The 22,846-nt window shown below is 39.4% G+C and overlaps 4 protein-coding genes across 4 annotated transcripts in view; 3 read left to right on the top strand and 1 right to left on the bottom strand.

Annotated features, from left to right (window-relative positions):
* Window positions 1-919, top strand: part of LOC108748697 (exportin-6-B) — a 5,934-nt gene extending 5,015 nt beyond the window's left edge. Inside the window, exons 14-16 of the mRNA XM_018486975.1 lie at window positions 28-361; window positions 433-598; window positions 679-919. Of these exons, the coding sequence (XP_018342477.1) occupies window positions 28-361; window positions 433-598; window positions 679-756 (578 nt within the window). The 3' untranslated portion in view covers window positions 757-919. The remainder of the gene's footprint in view (window positions 1-27; window positions 362-432; window positions 599-678) is intronic.
* A 355-nt stretch (window positions 920-1,274) lies between these two features.
* LOC108748692 (putative aldehyde dehydrogenase family 7 member A1 homolog) lies at window positions 1,275-3,736 on the top strand. Its single transcript, XM_018486968.1, has 9 exons — window positions 1,275-1,494; window positions 1,662-1,878; window positions 2,001-2,188; window positions 2,267-2,466; window positions 2,539-2,654; window positions 2,740-2,868; window positions 2,925-3,034; window positions 3,142-3,402; window positions 3,511-3,736. The coding sequence occupies exons 1-9, from the start codon at window positions 1,336-1,338 to the stop codon at window positions 3,721-3,723; spliced, it is 1,593 nt and encodes a 530-aa protein (XP_018342470.1). The 5' UTR covers window positions 1,275-1,335; the 3' UTR covers window positions 3,724-3,736.
* A 7-nt stretch (window positions 3,737-3,743) lies between these two features.
* On the bottom strand, window positions 3,744-5,950 carry LOC108748698 (methyltransferase-like protein 5). The gene is given in 5 exon segments (XM_018486976.1): window positions 3,744-4,051; window positions 4,681-5,023; window positions 5,181-5,336; window positions 5,528-5,649; window positions 5,732-5,950. Coding segments are annotated over 5 exon segments (945 nt in total). The 5' UTR covers window positions 5,760-5,950; the 3' UTR covers window positions 3,744-3,755.
* A 299-nt stretch (window positions 5,951-6,249) lies between these two features.
* LOC108748695 (lissencephaly-1 homolog) lies at window positions 6,250-22,826 on the top strand. Its single transcript, XM_018486970.1, has 7 exons — window positions 6,250-6,372; window positions 12,672-12,816; window positions 17,893-18,046; window positions 18,186-18,392; window positions 18,500-18,910; window positions 18,988-19,336; window positions 19,454-22,826. The coding sequence occupies exons 2-7, from the start codon at window positions 12,779-12,781 to the stop codon at window positions 19,525-19,527; spliced, it is 1,233 nt and encodes a 410-aa protein (XP_018342472.1). The 5' UTR covers window positions 6,250-6,372; window positions 12,672-12,778; the 3' UTR covers window positions 19,528-22,826.
* Window positions 22,827-22,846: the final 20 nt, after the last annotated feature.

Genomic DNA, 22,846 nt, shown 5'->3' with positions numbered 1-22,846 from the left:
ATATATATATATATATAAGTAGTATGATAGTATACATATCCTTTTTTTATTTAAAAATCACAAGCTTTATATTACTTTTTAGTATTCTTATGCACCGATGGCAGTATTTCTATAATACTTCGGTATTGCGGACTCTTGGACATCCTGAAGAAGATGAACCTGTCGAGCATAAAGAAGAATTGGTAGCAATTTTGGAGGCTTTTGGTCAAGCTCTACTTCAGTCAGATGTCAATATATTCCGACAGAGCTTGCAGAGCCTTGAACAATTAAATATCAGATGGCGGCTTTACCAACGAGCTGTATTCAAGGTTCATCTTCTCGAAAGATTTTTGATGGCATTATTCACAGTTTTATTTCAACAGTGGGTATCGATATTCTTTTTACTGATATTAACTTATATTAATAATATATTCACTTATGTCTTGTTTACAGATCTCACAATTTGTTGGCAGACGAGATAGCTGCGGCTATTCACAGTCTAGCATCTGTTAACATAGGATGGTTCTTTGGCCATTTTTTGCCAACATTCTTGACAACTTGTGAAGGCGTAGACGATATGCAGAGAGCCACCTTATTGGAAAACTTTGATAAATCCACGGTATATTATCCTTAATAGTCCGATAATAAAAAATAAGCACGCATTAAAATCATATAAACAATTTATATCTTCTTTTTTAGGATCAACCAACTTTGACTAGATCAGTACTCCAGCTCATTTCCGATTTAAGATGTTACCAGCTGTGTAGACCAGGTTAAAGCGAATTGCGACTCGAAACGATATTTACAATGAAATTATTCCATAAGACTTCTACAGTGGCATTTAAATGAAATCAACATTTCCACCGAATCTCTCCTACGAGTGCCTCTAGATACCGATACAAGAGACATTTAACTGTAATGAAACGGAAAAAAGACAAACCTTTTGTAAAGATTTACCATTCTGTGTATACCACTGCCGCACCATCTTTTTGTGATGTTATAAATGTTATTATTGCGAATAAAACGCGTCTTTTTATATGTCTATAATCGTCTGTTTTTTTACAGATAGAAAAATTTTTTAATTATATTTATTGTTCCAAATTTTACAAAAAATATTTATTTCTAATAAAACGGATAAACACTAAAAAATAATACGTGTTTTATCACAAAGATTCAAGTTGCTAATAGTACAACTTATTTATATCATTACTGCTGTGTTTAGATACAGCGCTAAGATATTTTTGTGTTCTTATCACCTTTCTCGTCTCCCTCTCTTCCTCTCGATAAACAGAAACATTCTGATAACCCAGGCTATTTATTGACTTCGTACTCTTAGTCAATAACAAGCGATTGACAATGTCACGTTTATTACTACGAAAAGGTGGTTGCCATATTTCCCAATTCCAGATGACGAGACACTTAGTGACCGATCCGAAGTATGGATTTTTAAAACAATTAGGTATAAATGTCGAAAATCCCGGTCTCTATGACGGGAGATGGGGTGGATCTGGCAAGGTATGTGACATTAATCTTGTCTTAGATAAATAATCTTATCGAGATAGAATGATTACATTATAGAAGTCGGAGAGAATCTTAAATAAATTACGTTATAAATGAAGAAACATTAAGTGATATACCACAAAATAAATAAATACAAATAATTAAACTGATATCAAATATAGTTAGTAGAATCAATATCGCCGGCGACCGGTAAAGTGATAGCAAAGGTTCGCGAGTCCACGCCGCAAGAAGCTAGCAATGCTATAACAGAAGCACGTAAAGCGTGGCCACAATGGGCATCCATACCGATGCCAGCCAGGGGAGATATCGTACGGCAAATTGGGGACGAGCTCAGAAGACATTTGGAGCCGTTGGGACGCTTGGTATCCTTAGAAATGGGTAATTAAATCGTTTCAGTAAGCGTTACAATTTTACTCGCTGTAACAACCTGTAATTGTAAATCGGAATGTCTATACCATATAGATCCATTTATAATTAACACAAAATATATGATACCATAGGCAAGATATTGCCAGAAGGCATAGGCGAGGTCCAGGAATTTATCGACATATGTGATTATGCGGTCGGCTTGTCACGAACATTACCCGGTAGCATATTTCCATCGGAGAGAAAGAACCACGCGCTACTGGAGAAGTGGAATCCTTTGGGCGTAATCGGCGTTATCTCTGCATTCAATTTTCCTATAGCAGTGAATATAATTCCCGGAGAATCTTGTGATCATTCCACTTAAGAGCTTACAATTTATTTTAATTTATTGCCTTTTAAGGTATACGGCTGGAACAGCGCTATCGCTTTGGTCTGCGGTAACACCGTCGTCTGGAAAGAGGCGTCGAGTACACCTTTGATAGCCATCGCGACCACCAAGATAATCGCGAGCGTCTTGGAGCGCAATGGTATCCCAGGTTCCGTCGCATCCTTGATCACGGGTGGACCAGATGTCGGAGAGACTCTGGTGAACGACAAACGGTCAGTTCTGATCTAGACTTACTATATTATTATGTACGTCGTATTGAACAGGTTAATAACGATTGTCATTAGGGTACCTCTCATTTCGTTCACCGGAAGTACGAACGTAGGAAGACAAGTTGCTCTGAAGATTCAGGAAAGATTTGGAAGATCTCTGCTGGAGCTTGGTGGTAACAACGCATTAATTGGTACGTGTCTCCTTAAAATATCAATTTCGTAACGTCGCCTATACCATGGATAATGTATTTGTAATTATTTCTCCTTGATCAACAGTCGCACAGGATGCTGATTTAGAAATGGCAGTGAGAGCAGCAGTCTTCTCGTGCGTTGGAACAGCTGGACAAAGATGTACCACTACCAGAAGATTAATATTGCATAAGAAGATAAAGGACGAATTTATAGGTAGGTATAAATATAAATGAGAAAATGTTTAGTTATCATTACATAAAAATTTTTAGGGAAATTAAAAACGGCATATAAAAGCATAATGGACCGAGTCGGAGATCCAATGGATGATGGTGTGCTGTATGGACCGTTGCACAATCAGCCAGCAGTTGACGCATATAAAGTATGTGCATCAATTATCTTTTAAACAAAATAAAACGAAAATTTATCTTCTTCTTTTAGCATGTATGAAAGAAAAAAAATCTTTTTGACTAATACTTTTCACTGCAGGCAGCAATTCAGAAAGCTGTAGAAGCCGGTGGCACGATAGAATTCGGTGGAAAGCAAATACAGCGACCCGGTTTCTATGTCGAACCAACGATCATCTCGGGTTTACCGGCTGGAGCTGAGATAGTGCAACAGGAAACTTTCGCTCCAATCGTTTACATCTTAGAAGTAAACTCTCTGGAGGAGGCTATCGATTTTAACAACGGAGTTGAGCAAGGATTGAGCAGTAGTCTCTTTACTAAAAGTATTGGAAATGTATTTCAGGTAAATATGTAAAAACTCATATGCTGTTGGCAAATGCGTTACAATACCAATTAATTTATATAATGTATAATGGAATATATTATTTATCGAATTCCATTCGTCATACAGTGGATTGGCCCTCATGGATCAGATTGTGGAATAGTCAATGTCAACATCGGTACTAGCGGTGCCGAGATAGGCGGCGCGTTTGGTGGTGAAAAGGCCACGGGCGGAGGCCGTGAGAGTGGAAGCGATGCGTGGAAACATTACATGCGACGTGCCACCGTCACGATCAATTACGGAAACGAGCTACCTTTGGCTCAGGGCATCAAATTCGAATAAATAAAAAACAGGCATGTTTTTTGAAAAATGAATTAACGCTTTAATTCAAATCGTATAAAATCCACCTGAATATCGACAGACGCTTTTTTGTGGAATTTGTAAGCCCTCGGCAAATCGTATCTGAGTTCGGCTATCACTGCTCCTCTCGCGCCGAGTTGTGTCGCCTTTGATAGAACGTAATCTCGTGTGCTGCTTTTATGCAGAGAATAAACTGCATTGGACGAAAGCCTGATTGCCGCTTCCAGGAACTTTATGTCAATGCCAGCGTTGTTTTTAGTGCCAAAAGGTGGATTCATTATAACAGTATCAAAATATTTTTCAAATTTTCCTGTAACATGAAATAATACATATGTATTTTCATATTTGTAATAAATATAATCAATAAGATATTTATATTTGTAACAAAAGTAATAACAATAGGCCCAAAAGATTAAATCCAATGATATGTAAATGCCAATATGAGCCAAGATATGACACAAGATATATAAGATGTAATATAATCAAAGCTTTATTAAGCAATTGTAGTATACGTTTCGACTCCTCGTTTCGAGTTCTCTTCAGTAATAAATTAATGACGCGAAAACAATTAGTTACTAGTAAGATCACATTATGATGACTGTGTCCAATCTTAATGGAAAGTTGTACATCAAATTTGCCAATTTAATGTAACGTTGAATCGGAAAAAAACATGGGATTACACACCTACTCCGTTATTGAATTAAAATTTTTTATAGTGAGTATAAAAACGATATTAATAGTTCAAACACTCGACAATAAATCATTATCTGTCGAGTCCCTTAAAATGCGAAAAATCGTGTATGGGCACAGGTGGGATTAAATCCGGATTTACAGATTGTGAGTCAATCGCACTGAGCGGCAAGCCACTCAACGTCTCAGCCTAATGTATACATTTACTAAAGTTAATATTTTGACTGGGACATACATATATATAATTACCTGGTAAATATTGCAGTACATCACACTGTACGACTTCAACAAAAAGTTCTATGTCACTGCAATTTCTGTATTGTATGTCAACTGCTTCAGAATCTATCTCAAATCCAACTACATATTCAGCACCAAGCATCTTGGCACCTAACGATAATGTACCACATCCAGAACCCAGATCAGCCACACTTTTACCTTTTATATCATCAAACTGCGACTGTGCAGTGTACAACAAATGTGCAGCAATATGTGCACTGGTGGCATACTGTTCGAGTGTGACTTTTGGGTTTTCAAACACATCCAGTTGCTGTAGATATTCCTCTAATTGACGAAGTCGAAGTCCAGTCATTATCTATTTCAAGATTGTGATTCTCAACAGATTTTTGTTACAACAAATATTTCTATAAAAAGGCAATCTAATCCCTTGATATAAAAGATTCTCTTAATGTTGTTGGCATATAGTCTTTAGTAATTTTTGTCTATGCGTTTATACATTCAAAAGAGATGACTCATTTATTATCAAACCTAGGGAGAACCGGTAATATCAAATTCCCAAAGGAAGAGTCCTGTGTAACAAAATAACCAAACGAAGCCGCATGTGCATTATGCAATGCTGCTCTTGCTGACGCACTCATTGCTACTCCATCATTAGATTGTGTTGCAGCCTATAGAAAAATTATATGCACATCTAAAGATCTGTTTTTTTTTTACAATTAAACTTGCAAAGTTTATTTTTTCTTCTTTCATCCTCACGTTAAAAACAAAAAAGAAAGATAAATGGTATAAGAAATTTAGCTAAAAAAAGAAATGAAACGTAAGAATATCCTTTTAATTATCGTTGACAAAGAATATTTACTATATTTGATACAGAGCCAGTTGACGAGACTCCCAATGTATTTAAGGTTGGTGCGACTCCTTGTTTCAGAAGCATCTGCTTCTTCAACTGCAACTCCTCTAAGATCTTTCTATTCTGCAATTCTATAAATAAGAGCAAAATGAGAATTATGAAAAATGTGTAAAATATAAAATAAGAAGAATATTGAGTTCTCATTAGAATTACCTCTTGCATTCGGTTGTGAAAAAGCCATCAAATTCACATGAATAATTCAATAATATTTAAAATAACGATCGTGCGAACAGGTTATATTTTTATTAAATTTAACCTTCATAGGTGATTTGAGAAACAGATTTTTATCAGTAAGCATCCCATTGGATCACATTGTAATTGGTCACCGACCAGATTAAAAACATTTTACGGAAGTTTACGTCCTTATTAAAATTTAATAGTAAGAAACTGATAACACAGTATTAATTTAATGATTTATTAATTTCGTAGACACGTTCATATATTTAAAACTCAATAGTACACGATTTTTATTTAAAACTGTGATTTTAATGTTATCGTCCGAGTTGTGATTATCAACGTATGATTAAATTGTGGTTCCGCGAAATATCGTCAAACTGCGCTAGCATCGCTCAAACGGTTCGAAATTCAGTGGAAACTCGGCGACGGCGGGGGCCGCGCATGCGTCGGAAATGCGCAGCCGCGAGACGCCACCTTGCGGGGGCCAGTCCGATCGCAGAAGTGATCCCGAGGTGTTCATCGATAGTTGGCGGTCGTCCCGGTTTTCACGCGATAAATCTTCTTCGTCGCTCCCGACTCAAGCTGTCCCACGGTTATCGCTGCTCCGTGAAACAGGTGTGAGTATCCGCTCAAAGGGCTCGATTACGGATTGCAAAACATACGAAGGTAACCCCGGGGGCGCGGAATCTCGAGGGGGGGCGTCGAAAGCGAGGGCCGGTGGCGAGAGAGAAGCGGTGGCGGCGGCGGTGGCGGTGGTGGTGGCGGCGGTCACAGACGAGTGACGGGTTCTGGCAAAATGGCCGTGCGCGATATACAACAAACGGTCATCCCGCATATCGCGACGGTATCTGATACATTCGTTCGAACCGTCGGGCACGAGAATCACGTTGATAGTCGCTCGGACGAGCGCGCGCTCGTCCGACGTCAACGTTCTCGTCTCCGCGACGTTTCGAATACCGTTGTCATCGGCCACCGTCGTCGTCATCGGGGGATTCTTCTCGGAGCGCGACTGTCGCGCGCGCGTGAGGGAGAAAAAAAAAAAGAGAACGAAGAGCGCCCGGACCTTGTCGTCCGTGGACGATGTATATGCACGCCACACGTCACCAGACGCGAATTGATTTTCTCCGCGAACTGGCCTCGCGTCACAATCGTCGTCAGTCGTTCGTCGCGCAGCAACGTCCTCCTCCGAGAGAGAGACGTCTCTCGGTGACGGCGACGGCGACGCGTGAGCTACTTTGACAGACAGTTCCGATAATGTACGATCAGCTGTCATTGTGACTTTGCTCTCTCCTCTCTCTTTCTGTGTGTTTGTTTCTGTCTACCTGTCGATCGAGGACGCGCGAAGCGAGCCCGAGACCTCTGGCTCCATCATCGATCGCCGATGCCGATGCCATTTCCATCGCATTAAATCTCTCTCTCTCTCTCTCTCTCTCTCTCTCTTTCTGTTATTCTCTATCTATCCATCTCTTAGACTGCGTTTCGGAAATTTTATCCGGGTGCACTTATGTATCATTTTATCCTTGTTCACCAAATGTGTCTCTAATTCCTATTTCCACCAAGATTAATTTTAATCTTGGTTGCCCATCATCTTTTTCCAGGTCTAAGAATTAGAAAAAGATGAGTAAGTTAAACCGAGATTAAAGTTAATCCATGTTGATGGAAACGGGCATAAAACTTTTAAAATCTCACTCTTAAAGATTGAAAATCGAGCCAGTCTTGAAACAGAGTTAGCTCAATTTTCACTCTTTAGAGTGAGATTTTTACTACAAAGGTACTACAAAGATTAAATAGTACGTGAAGGCACCGGGATGAAGTTTCTGAACACAGTTCCGTCGAGAGGGATGCCACAGTCGAGTTGTTTACTCTCCTGGTTTGCAGCATCAGATATTTGCGTGTTACAGATCGGTAGTGGCGTTTCCTTGGAATATCTCGTTGATTTTCAAGCGTGTTTCTTACGACCTTGAAGCGGCCTACCATTAGCGCAATCGGAGCACTTCCCGATACCGCGGAGCGGTCGATGCCTTCGGCGAAGCCAGTCAACGTTTCTTTTCGGATTACGAGATTCTTAGACGCGCGCTGTGCCAATTGTTCCCCTCTTTGCTGTGTCGATCGTAGCTTGTTTACTGTACATACAAATTGTATATCTTGTTCACGAGTGACACGCATACGTCAACTTTCTAGATGTCGTCACTCGTGCGATCGATTTTTGCTTTTGTAGAATAGTCCTTACCATCATTGGATGGCAAAAAATCCGTCCGACATGAGATCTGTTAAGGTTGCTTGAAATCCCCAAATATTTTGCACTTAAAATGAGATAAATACATATTCGGGCAATGAAGACAGGTAATACGAAGATGCTGAGTGCAAAAGTGCAAGCAATGCGAACAGACCTATGGACTCGCGATCCTCTGGATAGAAGCAATTGTGTAGAACGATGCGATTGTCTGGATATGATACAGGGTGCTTTCCAGCAAGAGACACAAATGACACAGTGTAAGACCGGAATCAGATTACACATTGAAAATTGAGATTGAAGATTGAAGATTGAAATTTGATTAATGAGGACAAGGAATTTTAGTTCCTATTTTGATTGATCAAATTTCAATCTTTTAATCTTCAATCTTCAATCTTTAATAATCTGATTCCGGCCTAACACATTGAATCATTGCATCCTTATTATTGACAAATGTTACATAAAGATGATCACTGTGTTAAGAAGATACAGTAGAAGAAATATGAAATAACGATTTCAAACTACGTGAAACTGTATTCTGGTGTATTCGATTTTTGATAGGTTGAAATCGTTATTCCTGATTCCTTCTATTATGTTTGCACCCTTACACTGTTTCTTGCTGGAAAGCACCATTGTTCTTGCTTCCTGCGATTACGAAAAGTTCGATCCTGCCTAATTACGCGATAAAAATGATGTCTTTTGCGTTCCTTCGTCAGATTCTTGGCAAATGAGTCATGTACAGTTTTGACGATTAAAATCTCGATTGCTTCTCGAATAAGAGGTCCGAGGACACAAATTACTATTAAATTTTGCGCATTAATTAGCCACAAGTCTCGAGAATCGGAGCTCTCTAAAACACAAAGTAGAAAAACGTGATCTCTTTCATTCTTTCTTTCTCTTCCTCGAACTTGTCCTAATTTATCTCGGTGGATTGGAAATAGCTTTCTAATATGTCATATATGTCCATTTCTACTAATGTAGATTATCTTTAATCTCAGTTCAACTTACTCTTCATCTTTTTCTAATTCTTAGAACTAGGAAAAGATAAAGAGTTAGTTGAACCAAGATTAAAGTTAAACTACATCGGTAGAAACGGTTGCAATAGTTGCTAAGTAGATCACAAAGTTAGTTTTATCGATAAGTCACGCGACACTTTCGTGTAATTGAATTTTATAACGAGTTTTTATTAAGTAGTCGCACATCCTGCGCGACACATCGCGATTCAGGTAGAATCTAGTCTCCTGTCGATAACAGTCTCAACCGGTTGACGATTCCTATTCCCTCGCTTAATATGCGAATCCATTAATTGGGAGAAGCGCAGGACTGCAGGTACATATCGGAGTGCGAGGTCAGGAAAGTCGGCAGTCACTCACTTGGATCGATGCGATGATCCCGGAAACGTAACTGTTACGGAGTTAACAAGTCAGCGAATCGAAAGATCCATCGACTCGGTATATAAAGAGAGAGCGATTGGATATGATAAGAATTTACGATACCACCTTATGGATTAGCTCGTGTTATTAAATTGAGATCTTTATTGAACAGCTGGATGTTTGCATGAAATTAGAAGGGAGCCTGTGATACAGTTAGAAAAATATCTGGTTGCAAATGGACGAACCAGAAGATTCTGATTATATCAATTAGAATTTCGATTATCTCTATCAGAGTTCTAATCTCTAAAATTGTTTAATTGTTTAGAATTGTTATTCTAAAGAGTAAAATGTTATTCTTAAAAATTGAAAATTGAGCCACTTTTTCAAGACCGTCTTAATTTTCGCTCTTTAGAGTAAAATTCCATTCCGAAGAATTTCGAGAATAGATTTAACCAGAAAATTTTAATTCGTTCATTTTCAACTAGAATTCCAGTTGATCCAACCAGACATTTTTCTCATTATCAATGTATACATTATCGTGGCGTGTGTTGTTAGTGTATACATTATTGTGGCAAACTTGTGTGAGATATTGGGAAACCAGAGTTATCAGAATTGAGAAAAGAAATGTCTTTAAGCGAGCTAATGACCCAGCGTTGAATTAAGTAAATAGCTTCCTTGATAATTTTGTAAGTCGTTATTCGTGATGTCCACAGGAAGCACTTTCATCGCAGGAAGATGATAGTTTCGCATAGATCTCTTATTTTTAGATCCAGGAGGGCCTTGACCGTCCAAGGATTGAATGGGCGAAGCCCACCTGAAAGAATTTCCCGCTTCTCGTAACGCGCATTACTGCGCTATTTGCAAGGACATCGTAAATTATGTATAGCCTCCACTTACGCGGTACTTTCAACTTTTCACGGCAAGTCGCAGCCGTATACATTTACGTGCGACGGCCAAGATCCAGTTTCTCAACCCGAGCATCGGTGCTCCTCGGTGACTAGTATCGCTCCATTCATATTCCGAGTGTATGTTGTCGGGAGAGAGGTACATTCTTGCGTTTATTATACTGCTGTTTATTTCTACCAATGTAGATTAATTTTAATTTTAATTTAACTTGCTCTCACCTTTTTCTAATTCTTAAAACTAGGAAAAGATGAAGAGTTAGTTGAATCGAGATTAAATCAAATCATATTAGCATTCTGGTTATCTAAAAAATTATAATACAGGATTTCCATAAAATTAGAATGTCAGGGAATTTTGCAAATTTTCTGGAAAACTAAAATTCTTGGCTCTTTAAAGAAGTTTAGCATGCGTACATTATACCTACGCAGTTTTCGAATACCAGCAACTTAACAATTAAATGCAAGTAGCACTCAGCAATATTAATAGTAATTTACATTGTCATGTTAAAATTGTTAAATTACTATCTCAGTAAAATATTTGTTGAGAGAGCAATTTAACACAGTTTCTACATCAGGACGAAGATATAAAAAATTTTGAAAGCATTAGGGAAAATTATACAGACATTTTGTCTGAAAATTAGGAAAAAGTTATGAAATTTTAGGATGAGGAATTTGTGACAACCCTGCGACAGATTCAATTAGAAAATTCTGAATTTGTCCATTTTCAACAAGAATTCCAATTAATATAATCATTCTTTCCAGTATATACTCTTTCCACGCATTCTACTGTATTCTGTTATTTCTCCACGTCTCTCCGCGTCGTCTTGTTATTTATTATACATGTCAGAGTATCGATAGATGGACCCGTTTTGTCCGCGCCGTCCGGTGACCTTCCTCGCAAGTACCCCAATCATGCTTTTTAACGACATTACGGTGGCGTTACAAGGTGGAAAGAGGCCGTTATGAATATTTAAATGCACCGCAAAGGCGAAAATATACGCGACTGCCAAGGTGGGCGTGCTGTGCCATGCTGGTTTATCGATCACGGCGCATCGCGGCGATAACCATCGCGTCGTGGAAGCGTCGCGACGACGATGCGCCGACGCTGCGCCGCGCTGCGCGCCTTTACGACTGTCAAGGTCCTTCCTTCTTCGTAGAAGACTAGCTATTCCAATTTATGCTACCTTACGTTACATTGCTTACGTTCCGTATAAAGAACCGATATTTAAAAAAAAATGTGATTTAATGTCAATTACCGATGCAGTTGAGTCATAGAGTCAGCACTCTATAAATACCTTATTCATATTACCTGGTCCTGTCTCGATTATATTTATATATTAGTGTAAATCGATATGCAAATTCATCTCATTATCTTGAAGAATTTCTACACGAATACTGTAATTATAGTATCGTACATCTAGTTAAAATTATCTACAATTTTTTTTCAAATATTTGAGCCAAATTACACGGCTTTCTCTCCCTGCATATTGATTTTCGTTTCGCAACCTAGCAGGAAATTGCATATTTAATTTTCCATGTACACGCGAGAGGGTAATGATCGGCAATCGACACTGATTTAACGCAGGCATATGAAGTGTATCGTTTATGCGACGTTAAATTCGAAATTGTCGACGCCTCCGGTTCCAGGTAAACCAGCCGCGTATTCGTAACCGTTCATTATCGCCACGTCAGCGTCGTGATTTCGAGCTTCACTTTTCAAGTTGCCTTTCCCTTTCGTGCGGCGCGGTGAAAAGTGCTATCGATCCGGCGAAATCACGCCGTCGAGCCCAAGCTCGTCGCGAAACGGCCGCCTTCCGTGCACTCGACGAAAGCTCGCAAAAGTGGTTCCCGCGGCGAGAGCGCCCGGCCTGCATCGGGTTTCTCTCCCGCGATGATGGAAAGTAAAATAAACCACGACATTGATTTTAGTATTGTGCGCGCACGTTATATTATCCCGCGGAAACAATTCGGCACGGTCTGCTCTCACGAGCTCGCCGCCGCTTGTTAGCTTCTTTATCCGCGATAGAAAAATACGACCGCTAACACGGCGATATATTGCAGAAGACAGAAGTAAAGCGAATAAAAAAAATGACTTCTTCGAAGTCATTTTAACATGCAAAGAAGGCGAACGTTATCCTCAAAGTACCTATTATATGATATAGTACTCCATTTCTGTTAACACATCAAAAGTGACAAATTTTTTTTCTTTCTTGAAGTAAAATATATACACATTGTTTTTACATTGGCTAATTGATTTGAAGTTTCTTTAAAATTATACTACATTTGATTTTAAATTACTTTTAAATTACTTCATTTTTATTTGAGTTTTTAACGCACGCTCTATAAAATATGTACAAAAGTGAATTAAGCTGTAGATATATACTTAAATGTGTAATTGTTTATTACAGGCAATACCGATGGCGGAACACTGAGATCATTGAGAGGTGACTGGAAGATCTAGTCGCGCTCCACGGAATCACCATCGAGGTATCCAGCCAGGTTACACACGAGGATCATGAAAATGGTGCTGTCTCAACGTCAGAGGGAGGAGTTGTGAGTTAACCAATCATCATAAAATGCTTCGTCGTACTTCGGTTTACATGTTTTCGACCATGAAGTTTATATATACTTAATGGCTTCTCTCAATCTCTTCCCTCAGCTACAAATGTTCTTGTCTCTTTCTTTCCGAGTTGTAGGGGATTGATACACGCGAACGAATATAGTCTGGGAACGGATCAATTGAGAAAATACGCAAGGTTTCCCTCGTATCTCGTGCCACCTACGTTAAAGTTCTCTTTCATAACGATACTTCCAATCTTTCTTTATATTCTCCACGAGGAATAGAGATATTTTATCGTTTGTGAAAAATCTTTACAAACGATAGGTGCATTCCCAGAATTTCAGGTAATTGCAAAAGAGCTTTTAAATCTTTTCTCTATTCGATTTAAATTTATCGACGTCGTTTATCTGTCATTGACATTTTTACAAACGTTCATTAAAAAAATGCAATACATTCTAGGCATATATCATTGTAATGTGGCAATCCTATGAGCTACCTTGGCATCGTTAATTGGCATTGAGCACGTTGATGTGCTAACTCTGTAATTGGTCCGTTATATTTTGCATAATCGTGGGCGCATGCAGGTGTGAGAGCTACATGGGAATCGCTCTTGAATTTTCTCATGTCTTCGATTTCACATAGAGAAGCTGGAACGTAGATGAGTCATTTGCAAGCAAATAAACCATGTGCGAGAATCAAGAGTTCTTCAGCTGTCGTGCATTCGCTCTGTGTGACTGTGCTTCCTGTTCGAGTGCTGTCGCGCGTACGCACGCGGGAGAATCGAATCGTCGCCATTATCTCGCCACGTCCCAATTCGTGCTTATCTTTCAATGAAACGTATGTTTTTGCGTTACTGGTCATTTCTCTTCTCGTCCCCAATGACGATATCCTAATTCGACGATATTAAGGCAATCTCGCTTTCCTTCTGGCAAGTCTTTTGGTCTTGAAGATATATCTGAAATATATTTGCAATAAGTAGTTTATTTTAGATATCTGAAATATACAACATATATATTTTTTATGTTTCACGAAAAGAGTGAAAATTTTTAAATAGACTTTAGCAAAATCGTTCTTTCCACGTTGATACTTAAATGTTTCTTTTCGTTTCTTTGCACAGATTAAGGAATTTCAGGAAAAGACGTTCAGATTGAAGAGTTTGGATTATACTCTTCGATTATTTAAGTAAACTATCTATAATTAATTCGTTGGTTTCGTTCCGCTCTCCTCATGCGAGCAACTCACGACACGAGCAATGCGACGTCAAACGGGGGCACCCCGTCAGAATCGATCGTATCCTCGATCTATGCCGACTAATTCCTATGACGCAAAATCGCTCGTCGATCGATCGGTCTTAGGGGCTGTACGACGAACATGTCCAGGGAATAGCGGGGGCGGTGGTCTGGTGGTGAGGGTGTCTGTCGAGCACGCGCGAACTACAGGATCGATAGCTCGCGCAGAATGAGTCGGCGACGGCGAACCCTCGGAATGAGGCGAGGAAGGGGATGAGAGTTGGTTCTCCGCCTGAGGGAGAGGGCTCTCATCGATTAGCATATAGGTGTACCTTCGCGCATCCATGTTGTTTTTCTTCTAAGAACGCCTTCCGACCCTCAGGGGCTGCTCACGTGTAATTTTTAGCAAGTGGATGGCAAAACGATCCCTCCGACGTGTGACTTTCACTTCCTGGCTTCCCGTAAACTGATACGAAGGGCGATCAGTATTTTTAACAAGGGAACTGTTGTCGAAGTTGTCTGTGGCTTGACCATTTAGATAACTGATATTCCAATAAATATAAATTAGCTCTTTGACCTTTATATAAATATTCTCGCAGGATTTTTTTTAATGTCTTAGTTTTTTTAATACATATATTGTTTTCTTAAATTAATGATAAAATTTACACGCAAAATATTTCTCTGGTAATTAATAATGCAAAGTATCTGCGTATTGAAATTGTTACAAAACGATTAAAATCTCTAAAGGCTGTACTAGTAAATATACACAATTGGAATGTTAAATTTCACATATCCTAAAGGCCCATTCAAATTTTTTTATTGATTTCACATAAGATGAATATATTTAAAAAATAACACGAATATTATGTAAAAATTAAAAAACGTAATATATAATTTCTAAGCAATCATATTTTTTCATTAAAATTAACATTTATAATATGTGAAATTAACACATTTTATTAATTTATATTAGAATTTACGTTTTAAAAGACATTATTTTTGTATGTTCATCCACACATAAATTGTATTATTTTTAACGCTAAGCTAATGTTGAATTAATTTGACACAAAATATGTAAGTAACGATTATTTATATTAAATTAATATTTAGATATATTAAAAACATGGTATTCCATACAAAATTTTAACAAGAATTCGAGTAAACCATTTTTAACACATTCATGAAATTAAATCTGATCATGTGTATATAATACATGTATATCATGCAGTGTGTTGCAGAAGGCAATTAATTGGACGTAGCGTGCTTACTCGTGAAATTTAAACGCGATAGATAACAGCGAGGCGATTTCGCGCTGATGTCTTATATGCGTTTTATATGCTAGAACGAGTTACCCTCTGCTTCCTCCGTATCTATTTTCACCTTTACACCGAGGAGCCAAGGATAGCACCTCAGGATATCGCTCTTCGATCTACGCCTCAATCTGCATTCCTGCGGCGAGCCGAAACACAACATGTCTCGCACAATTCATCGTTGCAGAGTGAAAGAGGAGGGGAAGGAAAGAATTTCGCGGCTTCAAAGTTCTATTGTACCGTTACCGCTCGCTGCTCTATCCTTCTGATCTTTGTATACGAGAGCACCTCTCGAAACGCGTCCTATCGTCAGTAGCGATCTCAGCCTCTTCCCTGGCTTTATCTTTAATTTATACGACGAAAGGCGAGATGATAGGAAAACGGCGGAGTTTAATTTCGATTGCCGCAGCTGTTTCTCGCATTCGTTATGCTCGTATCTAAACGCGGCACAAACGATGCAAACGACGTGCCTGTCAGCGTCCAATTCCCGGAAAACGTTTTATTTGTCGTTCCTAATGCTTCAGGACATCATCTACGCTCATGCGAGTCTTTTTTTTTCTTTTTCTTTTTCTGCGAGCGTCACGTCCTAGAATTCTCGTCAACGAGCGACATAAGTGCATTCTCATTCCCTTGCGCGGCTGTAAGAACTCGCGTAGGACATCACGCGAATGGACCGTGCGATTTGATGACTGTATGTATATCCTCGTGCGATCGAAGGAGAATAAGTACAAAAGATAATAAACGTCTCTTCCGTGATGCTTTCATAATAATGCTATTTGCAGATATCATCGTCGAGAATAAATATCATAAACCCACAGCGATGGATATTCTCTGATGCGGAAATGGTCCCAGAATAAATTAAAACGATGAACCTCGGCGATGTGAATTTCGAATGCCATGGCTTTCGCATGGTTGCTCACCTGCGTATAGTTCCCTGGGGCACGCACTTGTACGGAACAACGTACGCTGTTAACAATACGCCTTCATATTTATAGAATATATATATTTTTCTTTCTTTCTCCCTTTCTCAGACGTGGTCTATTGTCGCAAGATCATTCGTCGTATCTCCTGCGTTTTCCCGTGCTCTCGCACGAACCCAGCGTGCGGGTGTCGAATGACGAGGTCGCTTTCCGCACTCACGAAGACAATGATCCCTACTTAGTTTGAAACATTCTTTTCTGCTTTTGTACGCACACATATCTGCCGTTAGGTCATCTTGCGTGAGCAAATGCAGAATTTCTCACATCGTTAAGTGCCCCTATGAATTTACCTCTGTTATTATCCACGTTGACCCCTTCTTGATTTTCCGCGAATTAATACGTAATTATCCACGTGTGCCGAACCCCACTTTGTAATATTTTAAGTTGATTGTACACAAGTGCAGTTAGCAGCGAATAAATCTCACGAACTGCGAATGAATTTTTTTTTCGAGAGATCATTGACATATAATTCTTGACTCTTAAAATAATGTTTAGGATTATCTTTTGTTTTTTTTTTTCATTTTTAGTGTTTAAACTAAACTATATTGGGATCTGTGTTACATGAATTTTTCGCTAACTTTTTATCATTCGTGCAACGGACTTTCAATTTGCCTTGATATCAGCTGACGACAGATAAGCCGCTCTGTTTTTTTACACGAACTTAAGTGTTTCTACATCAGTATTAAGCCGTATTCAAATTACATTATTATAAATTTAAATTTCTTAGTTATTCACCGAGATAAAATTTTATACATATTATGCATATTTTTGCTTTTATAATATTTAATTCCACATATGATACACATGCACACGCGGAGAAACCTCAGTGAGTCATTTTTGTTATCATTATGCTTTGTTTCAACTCTCAGCAATTTTCGAATCGTGTCATGGAATCTGAATGACGTTTTTCCAGTTATTAAAACAAATGTCGAATCAACATACGACGTTATAGCGGGGATAAATAGCGGAAGTAGCCAGCACGTGGTTTAGCTTTCTGTCAGGACAAAGTGGCTTTGTTATTTTCTTCATTTTTTTCAGTGTCTCGAGTCGCTCCTACGCGTCACGCATAATCGTAAAACGAAGATTATGAGGTACCGCGAGCAATAATTTGCTATCACGTGGAGTAGTCAGGTGAATAGAGACGAACGGCCGACTCGAGGCCTTTCACCCTGGCACAAGTTTGCCCGACTTTCAATCTCTTTCCCACGTATCCAACCTGCCTTACAGCCTCCTCTTTCCCCGTCTATTGTGTCGGATCGCAGGTACGGCATTTTATCTTTATCTTCGCGTCATAAACAGGCGGCAGTGGTCGACGCCAACGCGGAACAATTGGCGATTAAAGCTATCACTTAACACTCACGTCTTCTCCTTATTCTCTCTTAGTCCGATATACCTTCCGAGAAAGCGTTTTGGATAAGCACAAACGATAAGCTAAATTAATTCTAATAAAATTATCACCTAAAATTTTCTTGAACATTATTATTAATAAAGAACAACATTTTTTGTTATATATTTCTACGTTTGTTTCAAAACTGAATCGATACTTTTAGAAATAAGGCGATCGCGGATTACCTTAGCACGAATGGCTATCAAGATGCACTGGAGGCATTCAAGAAAGAAGCCGATATGCCGGGAGAGGTGGAAAGAAAATATGGAGGCCTCCTGGAGAAGAAGTGGACTTCAGTTATACGGTTGCAGAAGAAGGTAAAAATTCCTTCTTTTCGATTCGAGAGATATTTTACTCGACTCTCAATTCAATAGTAATGCGTGCACAGAAGAATTCAACGGTATATTACGTCAGCTAAGTGGCTCTTTGTATGCACTCACGTGTAATGTGTCATAGGTAATGGAACTGGAGTCTAAACTTTCCGAGGCAGAGAAAGAATTCATAGAAGGCGCACCAACACGTGGCAAGAGATCACCGTCCGAATGGATACCGAGGCCACCAGAAAAGTTCAGTCTGTCCGGACACAGAGCCCCTATCAATAGAGTTATTTTCCACCCAGTTTTTAGTCTTGTAGTATCCGCCAGCGAAGATGCTACTATTAAGGTGAGAACGCTCGAACGACTTACAAATAAATCAACAATACTTGCTCGTTGGATCTTCAAGTATCAGATTAAAAACACAATTTATATACTTGCTTCTTACTCTTTTAGGTATGGGATTTTGAAAGTGGCGACTTCGAGAGAACACTCAAGGGTCACACTGACAGCGTGCAAGACATTGCGTTCGATACCTCGGGCAAGCTACTCGCCTCTTGTAGCGCGGATATGTCCATCAAGCTGTGGGATTTCCATCAGTCATTCGCTTGCGTCAAGACCATGCATGGTCACGACCACAATGTCAACTCGGTCGCGTTTGTGCCGCAGGGTGACTTCGTGGTGAGCGCCTCCAGGGATAAAACCATCAAGATCTGGGAAGTGGCGACGGGTTACTGTGTGAAGACGCTTACGGGACACAGGGAGTGGGTGAGAATGGCGCGAGTCAGCCCATGCGGCGAACTCATCGCCAGTTGCTCGAACGATCAGACTGTTCGAGTATGGCACATTGCGACAAAGGAGACTAAGGTAATGCAGTCGCTTCTCGTCCTTCTAAAGCTAATCCAAGCATTCATTTGTAACGGAAAATCATTTGGGATCGTCAGGTCGAGTTCAGGGAACACGAGCACGTGGTAGAGTGCATCGCATGGGCGCCGGAGAATGCGAGAGCGTCGATCAACGCGGCAGCCGGAGCGGACAATAAGGGCGCACACGAAGGGCCCTTCCTCGCTTCCGGTTCACGGGACAAGATGATCCGCGTGTGGGATGTCGGCGCCGGGGTGTGCCTTTTCACCCTCGTTGGGCACGACAACTGGGTGCGATGCATCGTCTTCCATCCTGGCGGCAAGTTTATCGTCAGCGCGTCCGACGATAAGACGCTGCGAGTCTGGGACACGCGCAATAAGCGAGTAATGAAGACCCTCGAAGCGCACCTTCACTTCTGCACTTCTGTCGGTTCGTACACATCCTTTTACTTCTTTTCCCAATTGGTGCAACATCTCTCTGATTTCATTGAATTGTCAGACGCGAATCGTCAATTCGGTACATATATATTTGATTCTTTGACTACAGATTTCCACAAGAACCATCCTTATGTGGTCACCGGGAGCGTCGATCAAACGGTGAAGATTTGGGAGTGCCGCTAGTCACCGAATTTTAAATTTTCCGTCAGACGTCGTGTGCGGAAGCGAACGGAAATATAAATGAGAGAAAAGACGAACGCGCATCCATTTTAATGGAATCGGCCGAAAGAGTAAGCTGCTACAAAAGCTATCGTACATATATGCTATTAATATTAATATTATTATTATATTATTATACATAAACACACATAAACACGTATGGTTAAGAGCTCTTTAATTAATTTATAAAAATAAACTATAATTAGTAATTATATTATAAAATACATCGTTTTACGGCAATGAACTGCACTATTCGAGGAGAGTGAATCGAGAAACGGTTACGAGGATCGAACGATTGAGAGGACGCTCCCACGAGTTCTCATTACCTACGATCACCTACGGGACGTGGGGTCACTAATGCCATATACAATTACAAGAGTTATATTCCTTTAGGCAATTGTGCAATTGTAGTAGGCATTATTCTGTACATATACTGTGTTTTTACTCGCAGCGCGAAATTTTGTCGTTAATGAGTATAACTCGCCTTTGATTTATTCTTACTCTCTTCGTCTGCTTATGCGATTGTATCCGTTAAAGTATTAGTTACCAGCTGATTGTATACACACGTACACGCGCGCGCTCGCGCAAAGAGAGAAGAAGATCGTCCTCCTCGATTATGACCTTGCATAAGAACGCGTCGAATCTCTTTAACTTTCTGTCGACAGTGGTGAACTTTCGGCTGTGGCGTCACCTCCGCGCAACTACGATGGTAACTAATTCGTTGTCACTTATATATCCATACGCTCTCCTCGAGAGTTCTTGAGAGAACGAAGATGTTGCTCCTTCTTTACTCATATTATATATAAGTATATACACGCAGTATACACACGTACATACATAACACACACATGTATAGATGCGCAGTGTCTTTGTATCATACAAAGTATCGAGTGTTAATGATCGTCTAATGTCGGCTCACGTATGTCCTGAGTTGTTATCACATTTGCCGTAAAACATCTGTTTTGTGGGACACGTAACATAATGTCGCAAATATAAATCGAATGATATACAAACAAATACATAGTACGACAAAGATTATCTCGATCGCAAACGAATAAATTGTTACACGTCTGTATGTAGATTCTGTATGTAGATCGGATTCTCTTGAAACGGCATGTCCCTTTCGAAATTTTGCTGAATTTACATATGTCATGTATAATCTCACAGAGGGCTGCGTTTCGTTTCATGCATGGACCGACAGGGCATCACATGAGCGCATTCACTCGTTTTTCCCTTTTTCCCATCACTCTGGATGCGTTCCGTTTCATGCATGATGCGCATGGAGAGCGCATGAGATTGTTCCGTTTCACTCCATGCGCAGTTTATCCACTTACGGGAACGGTTTCCCGCGTCATGCCGCGCAGCGCATGAGAGCACATGGACTACCTCAGCTCTCCAGGTGGTGCAGTCCATACGCGAGGATTATTTAGAAACGAGAAAGAGACTGTTCCGTAAAGTTCGCTACAAATTATGAAGATTTGTTATTCTGAAATTTATAACAAATTTTCTTGAAAAAGCTACACGTTTATATTGATGATGAATTATGTTTAACATATTTGATGATGAGATTCAAGCGCTTATAAATTGTTCCGTTTTTCTATACGCAGTAAGAGTAATGGGAAAAAGAGAACGAGCCAACGACTATGTTCAGCGGAGAAAATTGATCAGTGAGCGTTCAGTGATTTTTTTGATATGATTGGATGCATTCAGTACTACAGCTGCTCTTTGAACGCTCAGTAAGTTCTTGCATCTGATTGGCATATTTGAAAATCTTCAAGATTCGTACATTTTCTGATGATAAAATAAATTAAGAAAAGTAATAAAGATAAAGTTAATTAAAAATCATTAAGGAAAGTAAAATAATAAAGTGTAAACTGAGAATCAGAAAATTGCTTGATGGGATTTAAAGAACACCTGGAATTTTTATTCGCCACATGTTTGGTGTTGCAATTATGCATTCATCATGCATTAATAATAATAATGTTACACAATGGACAGCCGAATCTAGAGAATGCGACTGAGACTTGAGCGTCTGAATAGAGTCGATGGGAGAGGAGACTCGTGAGGCGTAACGTGTGAAAGTTTTTAGAAGCGCATAGTTCATTGCGTAGGTTCCAAGAGAAGGTGGTACTAGTTGTATCTTTTTAGTTCTAACTAGTATTAGTGGTAGCACATTACGTAGACGATAGAAAGAAGATAAGGGAATAAACCTCGGAGAGAACACGAAGTTAAGGGAGGGTCCCAGATGCTCACATCCCAAAGTTGAATACATCTACTCACATCGCTCAGTGAATAGTAATTTTGCAGTCTACGACCAATGAGAACGTATTATCTTGTTTTAGCCAATTAGCGATGTGTCCAATTGAGATCCTCCCAAAGTTAACGATTGATTAACACACATACATACAAATTTACACATCGTACATACTTACACAGACATATACGAAAGGTAAAGCGTCCGATTTTTCAGGCATTCAATAAGAAGAAAACATTTACACACGTGTATAAAACGTATAATCCGTAAGAAAAAAGGAATCAATAATCGATAAATCGCTTAATTAAGGATGATTTTTCCAACACGGTACACCTACTGACTGCTACCTTCTCCTATTGTTTATTCAGCCAATATAAGCCAGTATAAGACAACAAATCCTCCCTCACCCGAGAAGAAACACCCCTCAATTAAATGTGGTACTAAATTATTTTGGTGAATAATAAACAGTTGTCACTGAGTCATGAGATCGTTGTATACTACAAATCACACCTATACAATTCGTATTCTTGGAACGGCATAATTCTTTTCGTTCTTTAACGACATAATTTCTTTTTTTTTTTTATTAATTGCAGGTCTTATATTAATCTATTGTCCAAGTATGCGTCTAGGAGTGCGCAGACGATTCCGTTGTATCTACTAGAATTTTCGTAGTTTCAATCGGAGCAGTATAGGCTTAGGGTCCCTCCCTTTTAACTCTGCAGTACATTAATCGACATGTGCATGACAGTATTTTATATAGTACAATAGAGCAAAGAGAATTAGCAACGTAGCATTGTAAGCGAGACGCATACCAAACACCCATTGTGTGTGTTTATACATAGATGATGTAATAAAAAAAAAAGAGAAAAACGACACGAAAAGTTATGTTGTAGCGTCGCCTGTCATAAAATTCGTCACGATGGCTTCTGTGACTCGCTTTCTACCTGCTTGGGAAATAATGGTACCAACAAGTAGATTTACAATAAAGTATTCTTCGTCATTTGTGATATACAGGATTGGCGAACGTTT

Source organism: Trachymyrmex septentrionalis, unplaced genomic scaffold, assembly GCF_001594115.1.
Source record: "Trachymyrmex septentrionalis isolate Tsep2-gDNA-1 unplaced genomic scaffold, Tsep1.0 scaffold24, whole genome shotgun sequence".
In the NCBI taxonomy this organism is placed as follows: domain Eukaryota; kingdom Metazoa; phylum Arthropoda; class Insecta; order Hymenoptera; family Formicidae; genus Trachymyrmex; species Trachymyrmex septentrionalis.
This window is presented reverse-complemented; position numbering and strand designations above follow the sequence as displayed.

What these genes read in the sequence shown, in the direction of transcription:
- LOC108748692 (XM_018486968.1), top strand. Translation starts at nt 1,336, where the DNA reads ATGTCACGTTTATTACTACGAAAAGGTGGTTGCCATATTTCCCAATTC. An exon ending in CAGCAGTTGACGCATATAAA is followed by an intron (nt 3,035 to 3,141) that starts GTATGTGCATCA and finishes TTTTCACTGCAG; the next exon opens with GCAGCAATTCAGAAAGCTGT. An exon ending in GTATTGGAAATGTATTTCAG is followed by an intron (nt 3,403 to 3,510) that starts GTAAATATGTAA and finishes TTCGTCATACAG; the next exon opens with TGGATTGGCCCTCATGGATC.
- LOC108748695 (XM_018486970.1), top strand. Translation starts at nt 12,779, where the DNA reads ATGAAAATGGTGCTGTCTCAACGTCAGAGGGAGGAGTT. An exon ending in TTATACGGTTGCAGAAGAAG is followed by an intron (nt 18,047 to 18,185) that starts GTAAAAATTCCT and finishes AATGTGTCATAG; the next exon opens with GTAATGGAACTGGAGTCTAA. An exon ending in GCGAAGATGCTACTATTAAG is followed by an intron (nt 18,393 to 18,499) that starts GTGAGAACGCTC and finishes TTACTCTTTTAG; the next exon opens with GTATGGGATTTTGAAAGTGG.